This window comes from Scomber scombrus, chromosome 15 (genome assembly GCF_963691925.1).
Source record: "Scomber scombrus chromosome 15, fScoSco1.1, whole genome shotgun sequence".
NCBI lineage: Eukaryota > Metazoa > Chordata > Actinopteri > Scombriformes > Scombridae > Scomber > Scomber scombrus.
In genome coordinates this window covers 9,717,405-9,732,829 of record NC_084984.1, presented here as the reverse complement: position 1 = coordinate 9,732,829, position 15,425 = coordinate 9,717,405, and the positions used below count along the sequence as shown (strand labels likewise).

General features: G+C 40.3%; 1 protein-coding gene across 1 annotated transcript in view; it reads right to left on the bottom strand.

Moving 5' to 3' along the window:
* garnl3 (GTPase activating Rap/RanGAP domain like 3) overlaps positions 1–15,425 on the bottom strand; it is a 70,489-nt gene that overhangs the window by 206 nt on the left and 54,858 nt on the right. The window contains exons 17-28 of the mRNA XM_062435085.1: positions 13,035–13,109; positions 12,334–12,448; positions 11,928–12,032; positions 10,956–11,072; positions 8,890–9,050; positions 8,474–8,632; positions 8,200–8,266; positions 7,752–7,859; positions 6,353–6,471; positions 5,749–5,884; positions 626–844; positions 76–164 (exon numbers count right to left, since the gene is read on the bottom strand). Coding sequence (XP_062291069.1) covers positions 76–164; positions 626–844; positions 5,749–5,884; positions 6,353–6,471; positions 7,752–7,859; positions 8,200–8,266; positions 8,474–8,632; positions 8,890–9,050; positions 10,956–11,072; positions 11,928–12,032; positions 12,334–12,448; positions 13,035–13,109 — 1,470 coding nt within the window. The remainder of the gene's footprint in view (positions 1–75; positions 165–625; positions 845–5,748; positions 5,885–6,352; positions 6,472–7,751; positions 7,860–8,199; positions 8,267–8,473; positions 8,633–8,889; positions 9,051–10,955; positions 11,073–11,927; positions 12,033–12,333; positions 12,449–13,034; positions 13,110–15,425) is intronic.

Below are 15,425 nucleotides of genomic sequence, written 5' to 3'. Positions count from 1 at the left end.
TGAGTGGCGGTTGAATATACAATGCTACTGTTGAATCTGTCACCTGTCACTGTTTGTTGATGTTAGTGCTCGTGCTTTGGGCTCTTCCTCAGTGTTCTTCTTGCTTATCTTCCTCTGTTTGACTGTCCCACTGTCTGATTTCCCACTTGGCTCCTCTGTCAAGCCTTTTGTTGGTATGAGGTGACAGAAAATGGAGTTGGAGGAATAATTCAGTATTTTGGGATACACTTTTTCATTTTCTTGCAGATAGATAGGTTAGAGGATTGATAGCGCAGTCATAAGTCTACTGCCAGCAGCTGGGAAAAGGGGGAAACACTTCTAATCTGTAAAAATACAGAATTAACTCCCTGTGGTTTAACACAGACTTAAAGAGTTGTAGTGGTGTTGTCAGGTGGATTTTTATTATCTTTAGACAGAGCCAGGCTAGCTCTTTCCCCCTGTTTCCAGTCTTTATGCTAAACCAACTGGTTGATGGCTGTAGCTGCATAATTGTTTGCTACTCATTTAACTCTGCACAAGAAAGTAAATAATCATCATTGTGAAAATGTCAAATTTTGTTTTAACACAGTTTTTACATAACATTAACACAAAGTAACTTTGTTATAAAGTGTCTAAAAGTTTTTACCCAGCAGCTCCTTCCGTGTGCGGCTGGCTATCTCTTTGATCTCCATGCGGGAAAGGGAAAGCGAGTGTGTGGCGGAGATAAGGGGAGTTGGGGGCACCATGGATGGGGCCGGCGTCGTCAACACCTTGTTGACCAGAGGGGACTTGAGGGGTCTTTCAATGCTGCGGCCCACCAAGTTACACAGAGGGATCTTGAAGATGTGTTTACATGCTAATTCACCTGCAAAGAGGGATAGAGGGGTGGGATAAGGAGAGCAAGGGAGGTAAAGTCAGGACATGACAAGAGAAGACATGAAACAAGATTAAAAAAAAAAGCAAAGATGGGAACAAAATGTCAGGAAAGATATAAAGGGGGAAGAATGTGTGGCAGTTAATGAGAAATGTATGAGACGCCATAATAATTATTGTGTTTTTGCATGTTTTAGCCACAAAATTCAGCAGGATATAGAGCATACTATATCTTTTCAGACTTTCCATGCAGCCACTGAACATTTTGTTGCTGTCAGTTTATTCAATTTTCTCTCAGAATTACATTACTGTTGCCTGGTAATGCAGTTGCAAGACCATTTTTAGAGTAGTAGTTCGACATTTTTTGGGAAATACGCTTATTCTCGCTCCTGCAGAGAGTTAGATGAGAAGATTAATACTACTCTCATGTCTGTGAAGTAAAGCCAGTAGCCGGTTAACTTAGCTTGAACTGGAAGCAGTGGGAAACAGCTAACCTGACTCAGTCTAAGCTAAAGGTAACAAAATCTGCCTACCAGCACCAATAAAGCAAACTAATGATCATTTTATATCTTATTTGTTTAACTTTTTACAAAAAGCAAAGAGTAAAAATGACAATCTATCTAATGTAATCTACAGTTTCGTGTACAAGGACACAAATTTTCCATTGACAACATAGATGGCGTCTGTCACTCTAATGTGGTGCAGGCATTAAATATACTTCCTATTCAAATATATTAGTTTGAAAGTTGTGCTGAGTGTCACAAAAAAATTGGAAAATTGGTGTCCATGTACACCAATCTACATTTAATGACTAAATGTAATGACTGTTTCCTGAAGTGCTTTGAGTCTGATTAGATATTTACCATGCAGACATGAGAGTGGTTTCTTATGTTACTTGTGTAATAAGCTTATTTTCCAGTATGTCAATCCATTCCTTTAAAACCATCTCGCTGGTGCATTCAAAGGCTCTCTAATATTTGGCTGATTGAAGCATTGCTGTCATATGCTGCTGTATTGTTAGAAAATCACACTCACAACACAGGCAGCAAGCAAAAATAGTGTAAATGTGTTTTAAACAACAGTCCTTGAATGCACCAGTTGAGAAAAACTTCACAATTCACATAACAAACAAGGCGACAAAATGTTTATTGCGATGCATATTCAGACTCAAGCAAGCAAGTTCTGCAAGTAAATTTGAATAAAACATTAAAATGAATGATAACTAGTGGCTGCCTTGAACGTAAGAAATTGGTAAATAGTAACTTTAATGTAAAGTACATGTGAAAAGTAGTTTATGCACTAAACCTTTTTTTGTGACCACATATAAAATCCCTCTCTCTCATTCACACGCACTCATATTAGCCTATAAATTAAAGAGTCTGGAGGTTGACGGGCCGATACAACAGAAACAGACCTCCATATTCAAATGAAGATACTAAAGTGAATCTTATTCACTGACGTGATATTAAAACGAATCATCCCTACTACAACGAGTTAATGTAATATATCTGTTCAGTTGTAGTCACTTTATCTTTTATTCAGCAGATGATATAAATGCTTAAAGTCTGTCTGGGATACATTAAATGGATGTTTGGAGTTTTTGAAATGTCACAATCTGCCCACAAAGCTGCAGTGTGCCAACCTGCAGTGCATGATTACGCCATCAGGGAGCAGTATTGCAGCTCAGGCAGCCACACTGCTCCTGCGAGGCAGGCTGGTTGTGACATGGATGAGACTGAATCAATGTGGAGGATACACTGCACAAAGAGGAGCGTCTCATCTAAAATGTCAGAGGGTGAGAGGTGAAGTAAGAGCCACGGAGAAAAATAGAGGGTCACTGCTGATGTTTGACAGGTACACTATGTTAGTGTTGTTACAGATCCTGTCTCCTGTACCTGCGCTGTCATACAGCAAAAATGGCAAACCAAATGTGGAAAAGCATGCAGTTATTAGGAATATACAATCACATAGATCAATATATTCCACATGCGTTTCTGGACCAGGGGAAGTGTCACACTCTGTTGCACTGGCAAATGAAAATATAAATATTAGGTGAGCTTTTAGCACTAATTGGAAATCAAATTCTCCAGAGGTGTTTTGCTGCAGGTCTTTAGTGTGTGTTTAAGCCAGTGGAGGTGGGTGGCGGCTGGCAGCCACATCAGTAACAGCATCTTGTTCACATTACTGATGCGATTACATCAGATGAAACCCTCCCCAAGGAGCAGATACGGCAGGCACATAGGCAGTTAGAGGATGGGATTTTTGTCAGCACCCCTTCTTCAGCCCCCCCCCCCCCCCCCCCCCCGTTGTCCGTACCAACCCCCTCCCCTCCCTTCCCTTCACCCTCAGATTGTGGCACCACTGTTTGGACCACCACTTTGGATCGAAGAGAGGGCTGACAAAAGTCTCCATGGCGACAGTGCAATCTGTAAATCATGCTGCGGCAGACGTGTCTTCTCCTTCCCTCTTTCCCTGTTCTCCTTCCTTCTCTCCCAACCTTTTTCTTTGTACACAACCCCTCCCTTTCCTCTCGCACTCATGCATACCTTTCCTGCGTCCCTTTCCCCTGTAATTTCGAAACTCTCGGTCTTGATCGACACTATCTCCTCTGCCTCGCTCTTATACTCTGTGTATCACCTTTTTTTCCTTCCTCTCATTCTCTCCTCATGCTAATGCTTTAATTAGTTAAGGCAGAAGGGGGATGGGGAAGACATAATGTTCACTTAACATTCAACCAACGTTCAAGTCAACATGCCGCCTTGGAGCAGACAGGGTGATACACTCTGGGAGCACGTGCATGTTAGTGGGGCAGCGTTATGAGGACGAGTTGCGGGAGAATCCTGCAGTACCTTCGGCATCCTTAGACATGTACAGGGAAAGCTTGGTACCATAGGGGATCCGTATAGAATCTGAACCAGGGACGAAGAAGAGGGTTACACAAACTGAACAGTACACACATACATTTAGGCACACACACACACACACACACTCACACAGTAGGTTCTCGCTTAGGTGTAGGACTCCCAGTGATGCAGAATCATGTACATATATAACCAGCTAAACAGGAAAGAAAATGAGAATCCCTTTGAGAGAAATGATTACCCCAAACCAATCTAAAAGCATAAAGCCAGTCCTCGGCTAATTGCAGCAGCGACAGCCAAACCTTCTTCCCGGTTAGCCTTAATGGGATCCGTAAATACCCACTCCCCTCAGCAAAAGAGGAAAAGACTGGAGCAGGAGCAACACAACCAGGACATTTTAATAATTGTTTTCCTCAAGCCTTGTCCTTGAATGCATCTGAGGATGACTTTGTGTCCCTTTTAACAGCTAGAAAAGTCAGATTCTAATGAACACGGAGGAGTTGACATTGCCGTCATCCATCAATCTGTTGGCTCAGGCTGAGTGACAAACATTCATATCATTAACAACACTAACGACAGCCTTGCATCACAAATGTACCCAATTTCAGACAGTTCTATCAATCGAAGAGGTCAACCTCGGGGGGAAGGGAGGACTCTGAATGGTCAAATATACAATGAAAGATGGAAGAGGGGAGTGAAAGTAGGTTGGAGGGTGTAAGGGAGGGGCCTTTATTGATCCTCAATCATCCTTGAAAGCATTCTCTGCCTCCGAGGACACTTATTGTGTCCCTTGAATGGTGGAGGTGGGTGATTAGTCTGTTCCTTCCGCATTGTAAGTTTTTAAAGGATCATAATGATGCTTTTTTGCATGTTTTAGCCCTTTAATCTCAAATTGCATACACATAACTGCCTACCATTTCCTTTATCAACTGTTTTAAATTGAATTCCTACCTGTGTTGCAACCAAAGATCCAACATCTGACAGTTGGCTGCCCAAACGTAAGTCTAGTGACAAGTACTGGCCAAAGCCTGATAAAGCTTGTTCGTCTGTGCCAATAGAGCTTCCATGTTGTCGAAAAAAGATTATTAACACACCACGAACACAAGAACTTATTTTGAGTAAATCCCATGGACACCATCCTGCTGCACTAAATAGCCACTAGAGAACAAAATGTATATTATTCAGCCGCTGAAAATAGTCCCCAATAAATATACTATTTACTCCTGTTTGAGCTAAAAACCACAGTGCCCAGCTGTTACTTCAAAGCTTCATTACTAAGCTTTAAAAAAACTACGTATTTATATCCAAATTTCACATTATCCTTTCAACTTACACTTTTGTTTTTCTTCTGTTTATTTTCCAACAACTTAGCTCTTAAAAACATAGTACATCAGCAGTATACTCTTGGAAGTCGGGGGGTCCCTGAACACATCGGCAAGGAGAATTTTCAAACTGATCTGTACTTGAAATGACAAAATTTGTCAGTGACAATAAATGCAATGAATTCTTCACTGTTTCAATTTGCTGCAAGCTGATTTTCGTAGTGTATTAAACCAAATAGAAGAAAATGGCTGTAGGTAGGGCAGAAAACTAACTAATCTTACAGTGTGCTTTGAAAAATGGTCTGCTATAATGTTAAAGCTGACAACATTTGTAGGTAAAATATTTAAAACCATCATTATGGTTATATTCCACTATGAATGGGGCCAACATAATATTTGACATAAAACTGTACGTTATGTCAGTAAATACGTACAGTAATGAGAGGATGATATAACAGTCATGGGAGAGACGTTTGCAATTAAATATCTCGCTCTAGATGATTAAACAGTGGGAAATTAACCCTAACCCTGGAGGAGAAAGGCTGCAGCTTCAATGAACCATTCTGCTGAGACAAGTTTATGCAAATGGTTCTCGAGCTCTTGCAGCGTTCAAAGTCAAACAGGTCTGTAGGCAACGCCGTCATTTTACAAACTTTTAATATCGAAGCAGTAATATCAACATCCTCCGGTGCTTTTCGTTGTGCGGGGCTTACCGTCACCGAGCGGCGACGGGAACACGGGCATCTCGTAGCCGGTGGGCGTCTGTGGGGAACTCTGGGAGCTGGTATCTCTCGAGCTGCAGTTGGAGGCTGAGCTCATTGGAGCCGACGAAACGAAATAGATGTCTGACTGTAGGTGGAAAAAAAGGGGGACGCAGAGAGTGAATGAGATCAATACAGGGAGACCGTGAACATGTGGAGATGCCAGGAAAAATTAAGAGGAAAGGGTTGAAAAGGATAGAAGCAGAAGGTGAATAAAAACAGATTGAATGGGGATAAAGGTAGAAAAATATTTGTTTTATGCCAGGTGCACTGTGGCCTATTTTAAATTATCCATGTGTATGAATTATGAGTGCATTATTGCTTTGTAGCCACACAGATCGCCAGCCATATTTCCCACTGGGGTAATAAAGATTGATTGAAATGAGAGCGCTGAGACAGCTACTTCTATAACGCAGAGTTGGGCCTCCTAATGCTGATAACACTCACCAGCTGAAGTGTGTGTGCTGTAGTGAAACCACATTTTTTGAGGGCACCAACATAATGTAAGTCTAATATCTAATTGCCTTAACTAAAGTTGTCTGTAATTCGTACTGACCCGTGAAGCAGACAACTGTAGCTCAGGGACCACTGCTGTGTACACAAGGTTGCCGTTGACCACCAGTCGGATCTCAATGGAGTCCGTTGTGAAGGCCAGGATGTAAGGAAATGCACAAACTGCAAAAACAACAAGAGTATATGATTAAAACCAGTAGCACATGATCAACAGAGGGCCTACCAAGATTTCACTGGGGGGACAATTATTGTTATTATTATTATTATTATTATTATTATTATAGAAAAAAAAAGATAAAACTTTTTCAACAACCAAAATGCAGAGCCTTTAGTGGTTTCATCCACAGTGTCATTTTGAAATATCATCATAAGCTAACGCAGAAAAATGACAGCGACAATCATGCTGAGCATCTCTCAGAGGGGCGTCAAACTCTCCTCTGCTTACTGTAAAATGTACAACAAGGTGAGAGCAATGACATTTATGTCCAATTTTGTTGTGACATTTATATTTCCTGTGCCAGTTCTCAAAGTGGACTCCTAGGGGGGTGAGTGGGTTCCAGGGGGTCCACAGCAAAAAGGGAAACACTTAATTTTCACTATAATTCAATCCATAAGTAACACAAGGACAGAATGTGAGAGTATTTTGGTCATTGGTTTTATACACTTTTTGTAATAAAACATGTAAAAGCAAAAATCAGATGGGGTACCCTCGGACAAAATCTTATCAAATTGGGTCCGTGGATTCATTTGTGTCCTTGAAATGAAAACATTGTCAAAGCTTAAACCTACTTTAAATGATGTTTTGGCCAGCTGTTGGTACTGCAACAAGCTGAAATTAAATATCTCACTTTTTAGTAGCTAAACGCTATAGTCGCCAACTTAAACTGCTCTTTGGTGCCGACAGGTCACGACAGGTTTATCAGAACTGCGGCAGAATATAAGTTAGATAAGAGCGAGAGTGAGAGTCAGTTATTACAAATACATATAATTATTGCTTGTTTGAGTGTGTCTGAGTGTGTGTAAAAGGTAGGCATATTATAGGATGCACAGCAGCATAATATTATCAAAAGGTTGAGAGTTGAAGCTTTAGTGCCAACTGTGTTTGTATTTCATCACCTTCTGCATAAATGATAATACACTCAAACACAGATACACAAAGATGTGAGATGCGCGCACACACACACACACACACACACACACACACACACACACACACACACACACACACACACACACACACACACACACACACACACACACACACACACACACACACACACACAAACACACACATACACACACACACACAATGGCACAAATAATCACACAGGCCAATTGGATGCATGTGGCTACACATGGTGTTTCCATGGCGACAGCAAGCTCCGGCCAGGCCAGCAGCATGGGTAGGGTGGGGCCCAAGCGGTGTTGCCGTGGTAACCTACCAATAGCATTGGGCATCTGGTTCCAGCTGAAGTGGAAATCGGAGGTGTTGGACTGGATCATCGGTGTGGAGCCGTTAAACGGACAAACTTTCTTATAGTAACAAATATCTGTAAAAGAGAAAGAGGACACAAGTTTAAAATGCTTTATTTTCAGTTTACTGTCTGTTTTGAACATGAATTGAAAGCAACATTTTATTGAAACTCAATTAAAATTTAGGAGCTATTTGTCCCTTTACCCAGACACATACAGAAGAAAACAAAAGCTAAAGTAGATTGCTGCATTTTCAAAATACGTCTGTGACTCTCAATAATCTGTAGCAGTCTGATGTATGATTTTTCTTCTTTTTTTTTCTTCCAAAAAGGCACTGTGGCAGAGGAAAAACATTAAAGCTCCTCTTTGACAACAGAGACAGAGAGTTGAAACATTTGGAGTTAAAGGGAGACTCACAGTTGTAACACAACAGCAGACCTGCCTCCCCGTCTTCATACACATCAATGGCTGCTACAAAATTTACCTGTAGGCAAAGACAAGTCGGTTTAGGAGAATCACTTCAACACATTCCAAAGGTCAGATATGAGTCACCGTTTTTAACAAATAATGTCGGGTGATATATCCTGAAGGTACTGAGAAACCATTCAGACAATATAGAAGATACATTTCTACATCACATGAAAGCAAATGATGAAAAGAGAGAGTGTATGTGCATGCACAAGTGCCTCACCCTGTTGGCGTCTACGTGGTGTAGTCGGTAGGCATCTCCCGTGCTCTCATTGATCAGGTCAAACTGGTGTTTGTAGGCCACACAGATCATATTATCATTCTCACCCGTCGGCCCGTCCACCAGCGCCATCACCACCGGCGGGTCACACAGACAGATCTCCTAATGGGTGGATATTACGCACAATTACTTTAGTTTAATTACTGTAATTTTATGATTAATGTATTAATTGTTCAGTCTATGCAATGTCAGAGAATAGTAAAAACATTTCTTGTTTTGTCCAGTAACCTAGAAAATCCAAAGATCTTTAAAAGCAAATTAACATTATATTAACCTATTGATTAATTCATTCCCTCATGAAGTCATTTTTTACACTCATGAATTCATTCTTTTACTTATTCATCTAGAGTTTGTCGTACCCGTATATACTGAAACTCCTCCACCGGTGAGTCTGCTCCTGTGGCGATGGCGCTGAAGCCTTCAAAACGTTTCCTGGTGATGAGGAGGAGTTTGTTCCTGATGGCTGCTACTATCCTCAGCTCTGAGCCGTGGTGGGTGTTGATAGAGTACAAATGACAGCCTGGGACAGAGATAGAGAGACATAAAGCCTGTTTACCCTTTGTTTTAAAATGCGTTTAAAAAAAACCTATTGTTTTTATTACAGGCTAAAGAGTGAACAGTTAAGAAAAAAGTTTCAGTAACTAGTATATGTGTGTATCGGCTATTCCAATACAGTCAGTAACTAGTATATGTGTGTATCGGCTATTCCAATACAGTCAGTAACTAGTATATGTGTGTATCGGCTATTCCAATACAGTCAGTAACTAGTATATGTGTGTATCGGCTATTCCAATACAGTCAGTAACTAGTATATGTGTGTATCGGCTATTCCAATACAGTCAGTAACTAGTATATGTGTGTATCGGCTATTCCAATACAGTCAGTAACTAGTATATGTGTGTATCGGCTATTCCAATACAGTCAGTAACTAGTATATGTGTGTATCGGCTATTCCAATACAGTCAGTAACTAGTATATGTGTGTATCGGCTATTCCAATACAGTCAGTAACTAGTATATGTGTGTATCGGCTATTCCAATACAGTCAGTAACTAGTATATGTGTGTATCGGCTATTCCAATACAGTCAGTAACTAGTATATGTGTGTATCGGCTATTCCAATACAGTCAGTAACTAGTATATGTGTGTATCGGCTATTCCAATACAGTCAGTAACTAGTATATGTGTGTATCGGCTATTCCAATACAGTCAGTAACTAGTATATGTGTGTATCGGCTATTCCTATACAGTCAGTAACTAGTATATGTGTGTATCGGCTATTCCTATACAGTCAGTAACTAGTATATGTGTGTATTGGCTATTCTTATACAGTCAGTAACTAGTATATGTGTGTATCGGCTATTCTAATACAGTCAGTAACTAGTATGTGTGTGTATCGGCTATTCCAATACAGTGTAAACAGGGTCATATAGTACATTGAACATGTGCTGTGCTGTTCCCTGGTATGACCCCACAGATCAATGCATACAGCACAGACAGCTGGCATGACACCAGCAGCAGTTCAAAGACTGCATGTTCAAAAACGACATTTACAAAGGTCACGTCATGATATCCTCTTTTAGGATTGAAACTGTTTTTCATTCTTATCAAATGTAAATGATCCTATCGAGCACAATTTGCACTAGATTATAAAACTTGAAGGTAACTAGTCTTGATTAGTCTTTCTAACACACTAAATGTCTGCTTTTAAAGTAAACACATTACTAAAGATGAAACCAGTGGTTTCCAAACCATTCTGGCTTTTGACTTCTTATAAAAAGCATTGCGTTGATCCAATATTTCACCAAAAATTCTAGTCAAAAAACTGAGAATAGATTTGTGTATCAGAACTTTGTTTTTTCTTCTTTCCTCTCGCATTAATCACCTTACGACCCCTCACATTTACCTGCTGACCCTTTGGAGGGGCCTGACTCCTAGGTTGTGAACCAGTAGACTAAACTAGCTAACTGTATATGAAGTAGTTCAAACTATTTAGAGGGACCAAACCACTACTTTTACTGCAATACTTTAACTACATCAAGCTGATAATACTCATGAGTATTTTTTGAGTATGTCTTCCACCATTTTTTAATGCGTCCTTTGTTGTCAATTATTAAATTCAGGCTCAGAAAATAGTGACTCCTGCAGGTTGGTGATAGCAACAGAGCGGTCTTTGATGAAGCAGTTTGGTGAAGCTCCTCGTCATTGTGTGTTAGCGGAATAATCCATATCCTATTTCAAGGTATTCACCTCTAATTTGATCTGAATTAAAAGACAATCTAGTTTCAAGCACCTTAATTAGGAAGTGATGAAGTTTCGTTGCTTAGAGAGTATCATGATTAGATCACAGTGTAGTATTTTCTTATGGAGGAGTTTGTGCAGTACTTGTGCAACACTTGTCTATTATTGCATGCCTTGTGTAGTACCTTTAGTTTTCTCCAGTTTATTCTCCCGGCTGTCGCACTTGCCTCTGACCAGCTGCCTCTCCTCCAGGCTTCTCTTGAGCGTGCTCAGTCTGAACACGTAGAGGCGAGCGTCCTTCCCTGGAAACAAAGTGAAAGCCGCTTCAGTATTGCAGGAAGGTTACTCTTTATTTGCCATCTCGTTTTTAGCATCCTCCCACGGCCAGACAATGGCGTTGTACCGCAGGAGGATTACTAGAAGGCTTCTTAAAGCTCTCTCAGAGGCTTTATCACAGCCCACACACAGTCATGACAAATGCTTGCGCTGCCATCACATAATCACTATCAAAACTGAGTCAACCCTGTTTGTCAATATTAGGGTTAGCTAATCATCTGCAGGGTAATTAATTACATGCTCTTCTGGCTGAAGCAAACATGAGACGCATCCTACAGCTGTTTGTTAGTACACAACGACTTCTTGTTTATACTATTTGTGTGTGTGTGTGTGTTTTAAAAAAAAAATCTAGGTCTGTATGTTTCGTTTTTATCTGTTTGTCTACTTGCATATCTGTCTGTCCTTTACAACCCACTCCACTCTCCCAGTCAATCCGGTCTCATAGGATAAACAGACACACACACACACACACGCACACACACACAAACAAACACACAAACACACAAAACGCAGACAGGGGTTGGTTCTCTATAGGTCAGCTTCCTTAGATCACAGCGAGAGATCAATGTGTTCACTGGACCAACAGAGGTGGAAAGGGTAAGTATGTACTCGACAACACAGAGAGAGCGATGACAGAGATGAAACAGAGAGAGAGGAAATGGAATAATGAGAAAAAGAAGCTGTGCGGTAAATACTGTTCCGCCACAAAAGAAGGAGTGAATTAGGGAGGATGGTACCAAGGGGAAGCGGTATCTGTCATGCAGGGAGGGGCTGTTATGCAGCATCCTCCTTCCCTTTTTCTCTTTGTGGTCTCAGCCTACCTTTGTCAGCCCTGGTGATAAGCAGGTCCTGAGGCTCGAGAACGTGCATCTGCTTCACCACCATGGTTTTGTCGAACACCTGCACTGGGGGAAAAGCTTGCGTCTCTGAAACACCACACATACATCACGGTTAGGGAAGAGAACGGGTCAAATCTGACAAATAAGGTTGAAATATTTGCTTAAAAAAAAAGAAAAATCATCTCAGCAAGAAACAGGAGGATCGATCTTGCGTGGCACTCACCAGCGTTGGACAAAGCTGGATCAGGGCCTGAAACACGGACAACATCATTATCATCATCATGTTAGCTGTCGACCATGGCATTCTACTGAGTGAAGTATTGAATGGATATGGATGGGTGGCTTTATTTTAGAGGACATAAGGAAATATTGATTAGGATGACCTCACCATCCAGCAGCATGACCCCCGCTGCGTCGGTGGCAGCCAGCATAGACTGACCCCAGGAGTCAGCACACACAATCTCATAGGGGAATGTGCTGCAGAACAACTGGGACTCCCATGGCTGCAGATACAAACATATAGACGCATGTAGGTACACACAGACACAAGAATATTGGAATTATTATCCAACTGCTTTGTCAATCAATATAATACTCGATTCCAGATTAGGACCTACATATTGCAAAAGCCAATAGAGTATATCACCCAATTATAGCTTACTGCAGCTAAATTGGCATTGGGTGTATATGTTTGTCAATAAGTAACAAGAAATTGCCTTACAGACATGTCAAAGAAATGTTTGAGGTAATTTAGAAACAGTGTTTGCTTTACACATCCTGGTCAGTTCATATATTGATTACAAAATGTATATTAAAAAAATGAAAGGATCCTCATCAAGAATGTTTTTTTCATGTTATGTGTTAATCTAAAAAATAATAATATTGGCAGAGATATTACTGACAGATATTTTAAACTCTATTACTCTACATCTCTACTTGATTTTATGAAAACAAAGGGTGAATTGTTTTGGAAATATTTAAATTCATAATCATATTTTCTCACTTGTTTTAAGAAAATAAGAATTTAGGATCAGGAATAGATTAAATGATGTCAGTTGAAGATTTGACAGTCTCAAAGTGAGCACTCACCTCTTTTCGGCACAGGCCTGTGGTAACAAGGCTGGTAGGGGCGTCTCCTCTTACGATGGTCTTCAGCTTCAAAGCCTGGAGAGCACAAGAGACACGTGAATTCAGTAAACTCTGGCTTGACACAATTATATTTGTAGCACACAGGCCAAATAAATAATCTGCTTGATATTTTAACACTATTTGGACAGGAGTTGTTGGCATGTGTGCCGCCTGTGAATCATACATATAAATGCACTACAATGACAGAAGTGTTTTGAGCTAATTTATGCACCTTGTATTCCATCACTGATATTAAACCAGCCTGCCATTCTTGTTTCCTTGTTTCCATGCTTATTTAGGTACAGAGCACTGTGGCAGACAGCTCATAGAGGTGGAAATGATCTATACAAGCAAGATGCATAGTCCAACAGTAAAAAATTGTCTTAATAAATAGGTGTAATTGCTTCAAATGAGACAGAGTACAGTTTTTGAAAATGACAACCAAAAAAACTGCAACAATCAAAACAGCAACCATTTAATCAGATTGACAATTTTCAATCCAAGCTGCACAGTCAGCCGTTTGCATTTACATAAACGCATAAACAGGCAATCTGGAGATAATGAAATCAATACCGACCAACAGAACAATGGCTTGGCAGCGCTGTTGTACTCCGCCATCCATGACAAAATATCCATAAAAAAATACATAATCATACCTACAAAAACATGAAATCATTGTGTATAATGGGCATGACACGATGAGTTAATATACAGAGTCAGTTGAGCTGAGGACAAATGCCTTGTCTATGCCAAAGTGGATAATCAATGACTCAACATGTCTACCTTACTATGTTTTCATGCTTTACAGCACAATGTGTCGATGCCTCCGCTTTGTGTTTATGAGCAGAGAACGAGCGAGACGAGAGGAACATGGTGCAAAACACAAACAGTAACCGAGAACAAGGCTTAGTGCAAGCAGTTAGCAAACAAAGGAAACAAGAGAGATAGAATCGCTTACTGTCGGAGCATAAACATGTATATTTACACCCAATTTAAAAAAAGGCACTGAATTTTCTGACCCAATTTCCTCTGGCAACCACATTGCATGACTGTGAAGATAAGAGGACTAAGAAAGAACAACTTCTGACTCACAGACACTTCTTTTCATTTTTATCAACCTTAAATCAGTCAATTTAGAGGAATCACACTCTCCCTGGAGGTTCAAGACAGAATGCTCCAAATACTCAGTTAAAGTGGAAGCTGTCTGAAGTATTGTTAGGTATATAAGCTCATAACAGGACAGGCATCTGCCTAAAAAAACATCGCCTTCATTTTGACACCAATCATTTCAAAAACACCAGACGTCCTCTGCATTCAGCACCACGGACAGTGTTTTTCAGAGGTTTTTGTTCCTGTATAATTAAAGTTATGTCAGCATCCACCACAGAGGTGTAATAACGATTACATCAGCCCGATAATGACTACTGGGCTCAGAGGCATGTTTTTATTATTCTATCCTTATCCTCTTGGAAGCAGGTGTCCACTTCAACTCAGATATCCACTAAAACAATAACAGCTCTTAAATGACTTTATCATAGCACAAGGAGTCACAGATCTTCCTCACAAATGAGATACACTAGTTTTTAAATATGAGCACATCTCTTCAGTGGCTTCTTCTATAGCCGCAGTTTCTCTATTTGGTTCATCGCGGTGTCAAAATTGCACTACAGTTGAAAAATGCACCGGCGCTGGTAGAGGAGTGCAGCAGTGAGGGCTCATAAACAATTAACTGCTTTCCGGCATGGACAGAAAATCCATCTCAGGTGTCTCGCTGTGAATTAAGCCCCTGATTTTAACTCCACTCTTAAGCGTTCTCCACAATAGAACCACATCAGACCCTGGATCACCTCTTCTATGCATGAGATGAAATAAGTCTTCATAAGTCTTTCAATCTACATTTAACACCCAAACATTTTCCAGTATTAGTGGGTTAATGTATTAATTCTCACTGTGATGTGCAGTAGCTTATATACATGTTAGTTCTTCTGTCTTTTTACACCAACTGACTTCGCAGATCTTGTTGGATATGTAAGATAAGATAAACTTTAATATTCTGAGGGATATTTGTTTTGGGCAAAAGTGCCACACAGAGCTGCAGTCAAGCAACACATGTCAGTACCAATACATAGTCGAAATAATAGATGACTGACAAGATAATGCAGTACACTTGTGCAAAAAATGCTGCACACAGCTGCAAACACAAAATACATGGCAATACATACACAACAGGACAATGCAGTGGTGTACTAGTGCAAAAATGCACTTTTATGTGGATATTTACAGAAAGTAAAACATACATTGCTCCTTCTTTAATTGCAGTTTTTTCTGAAATTGTCCATGTTTTTGATTTTT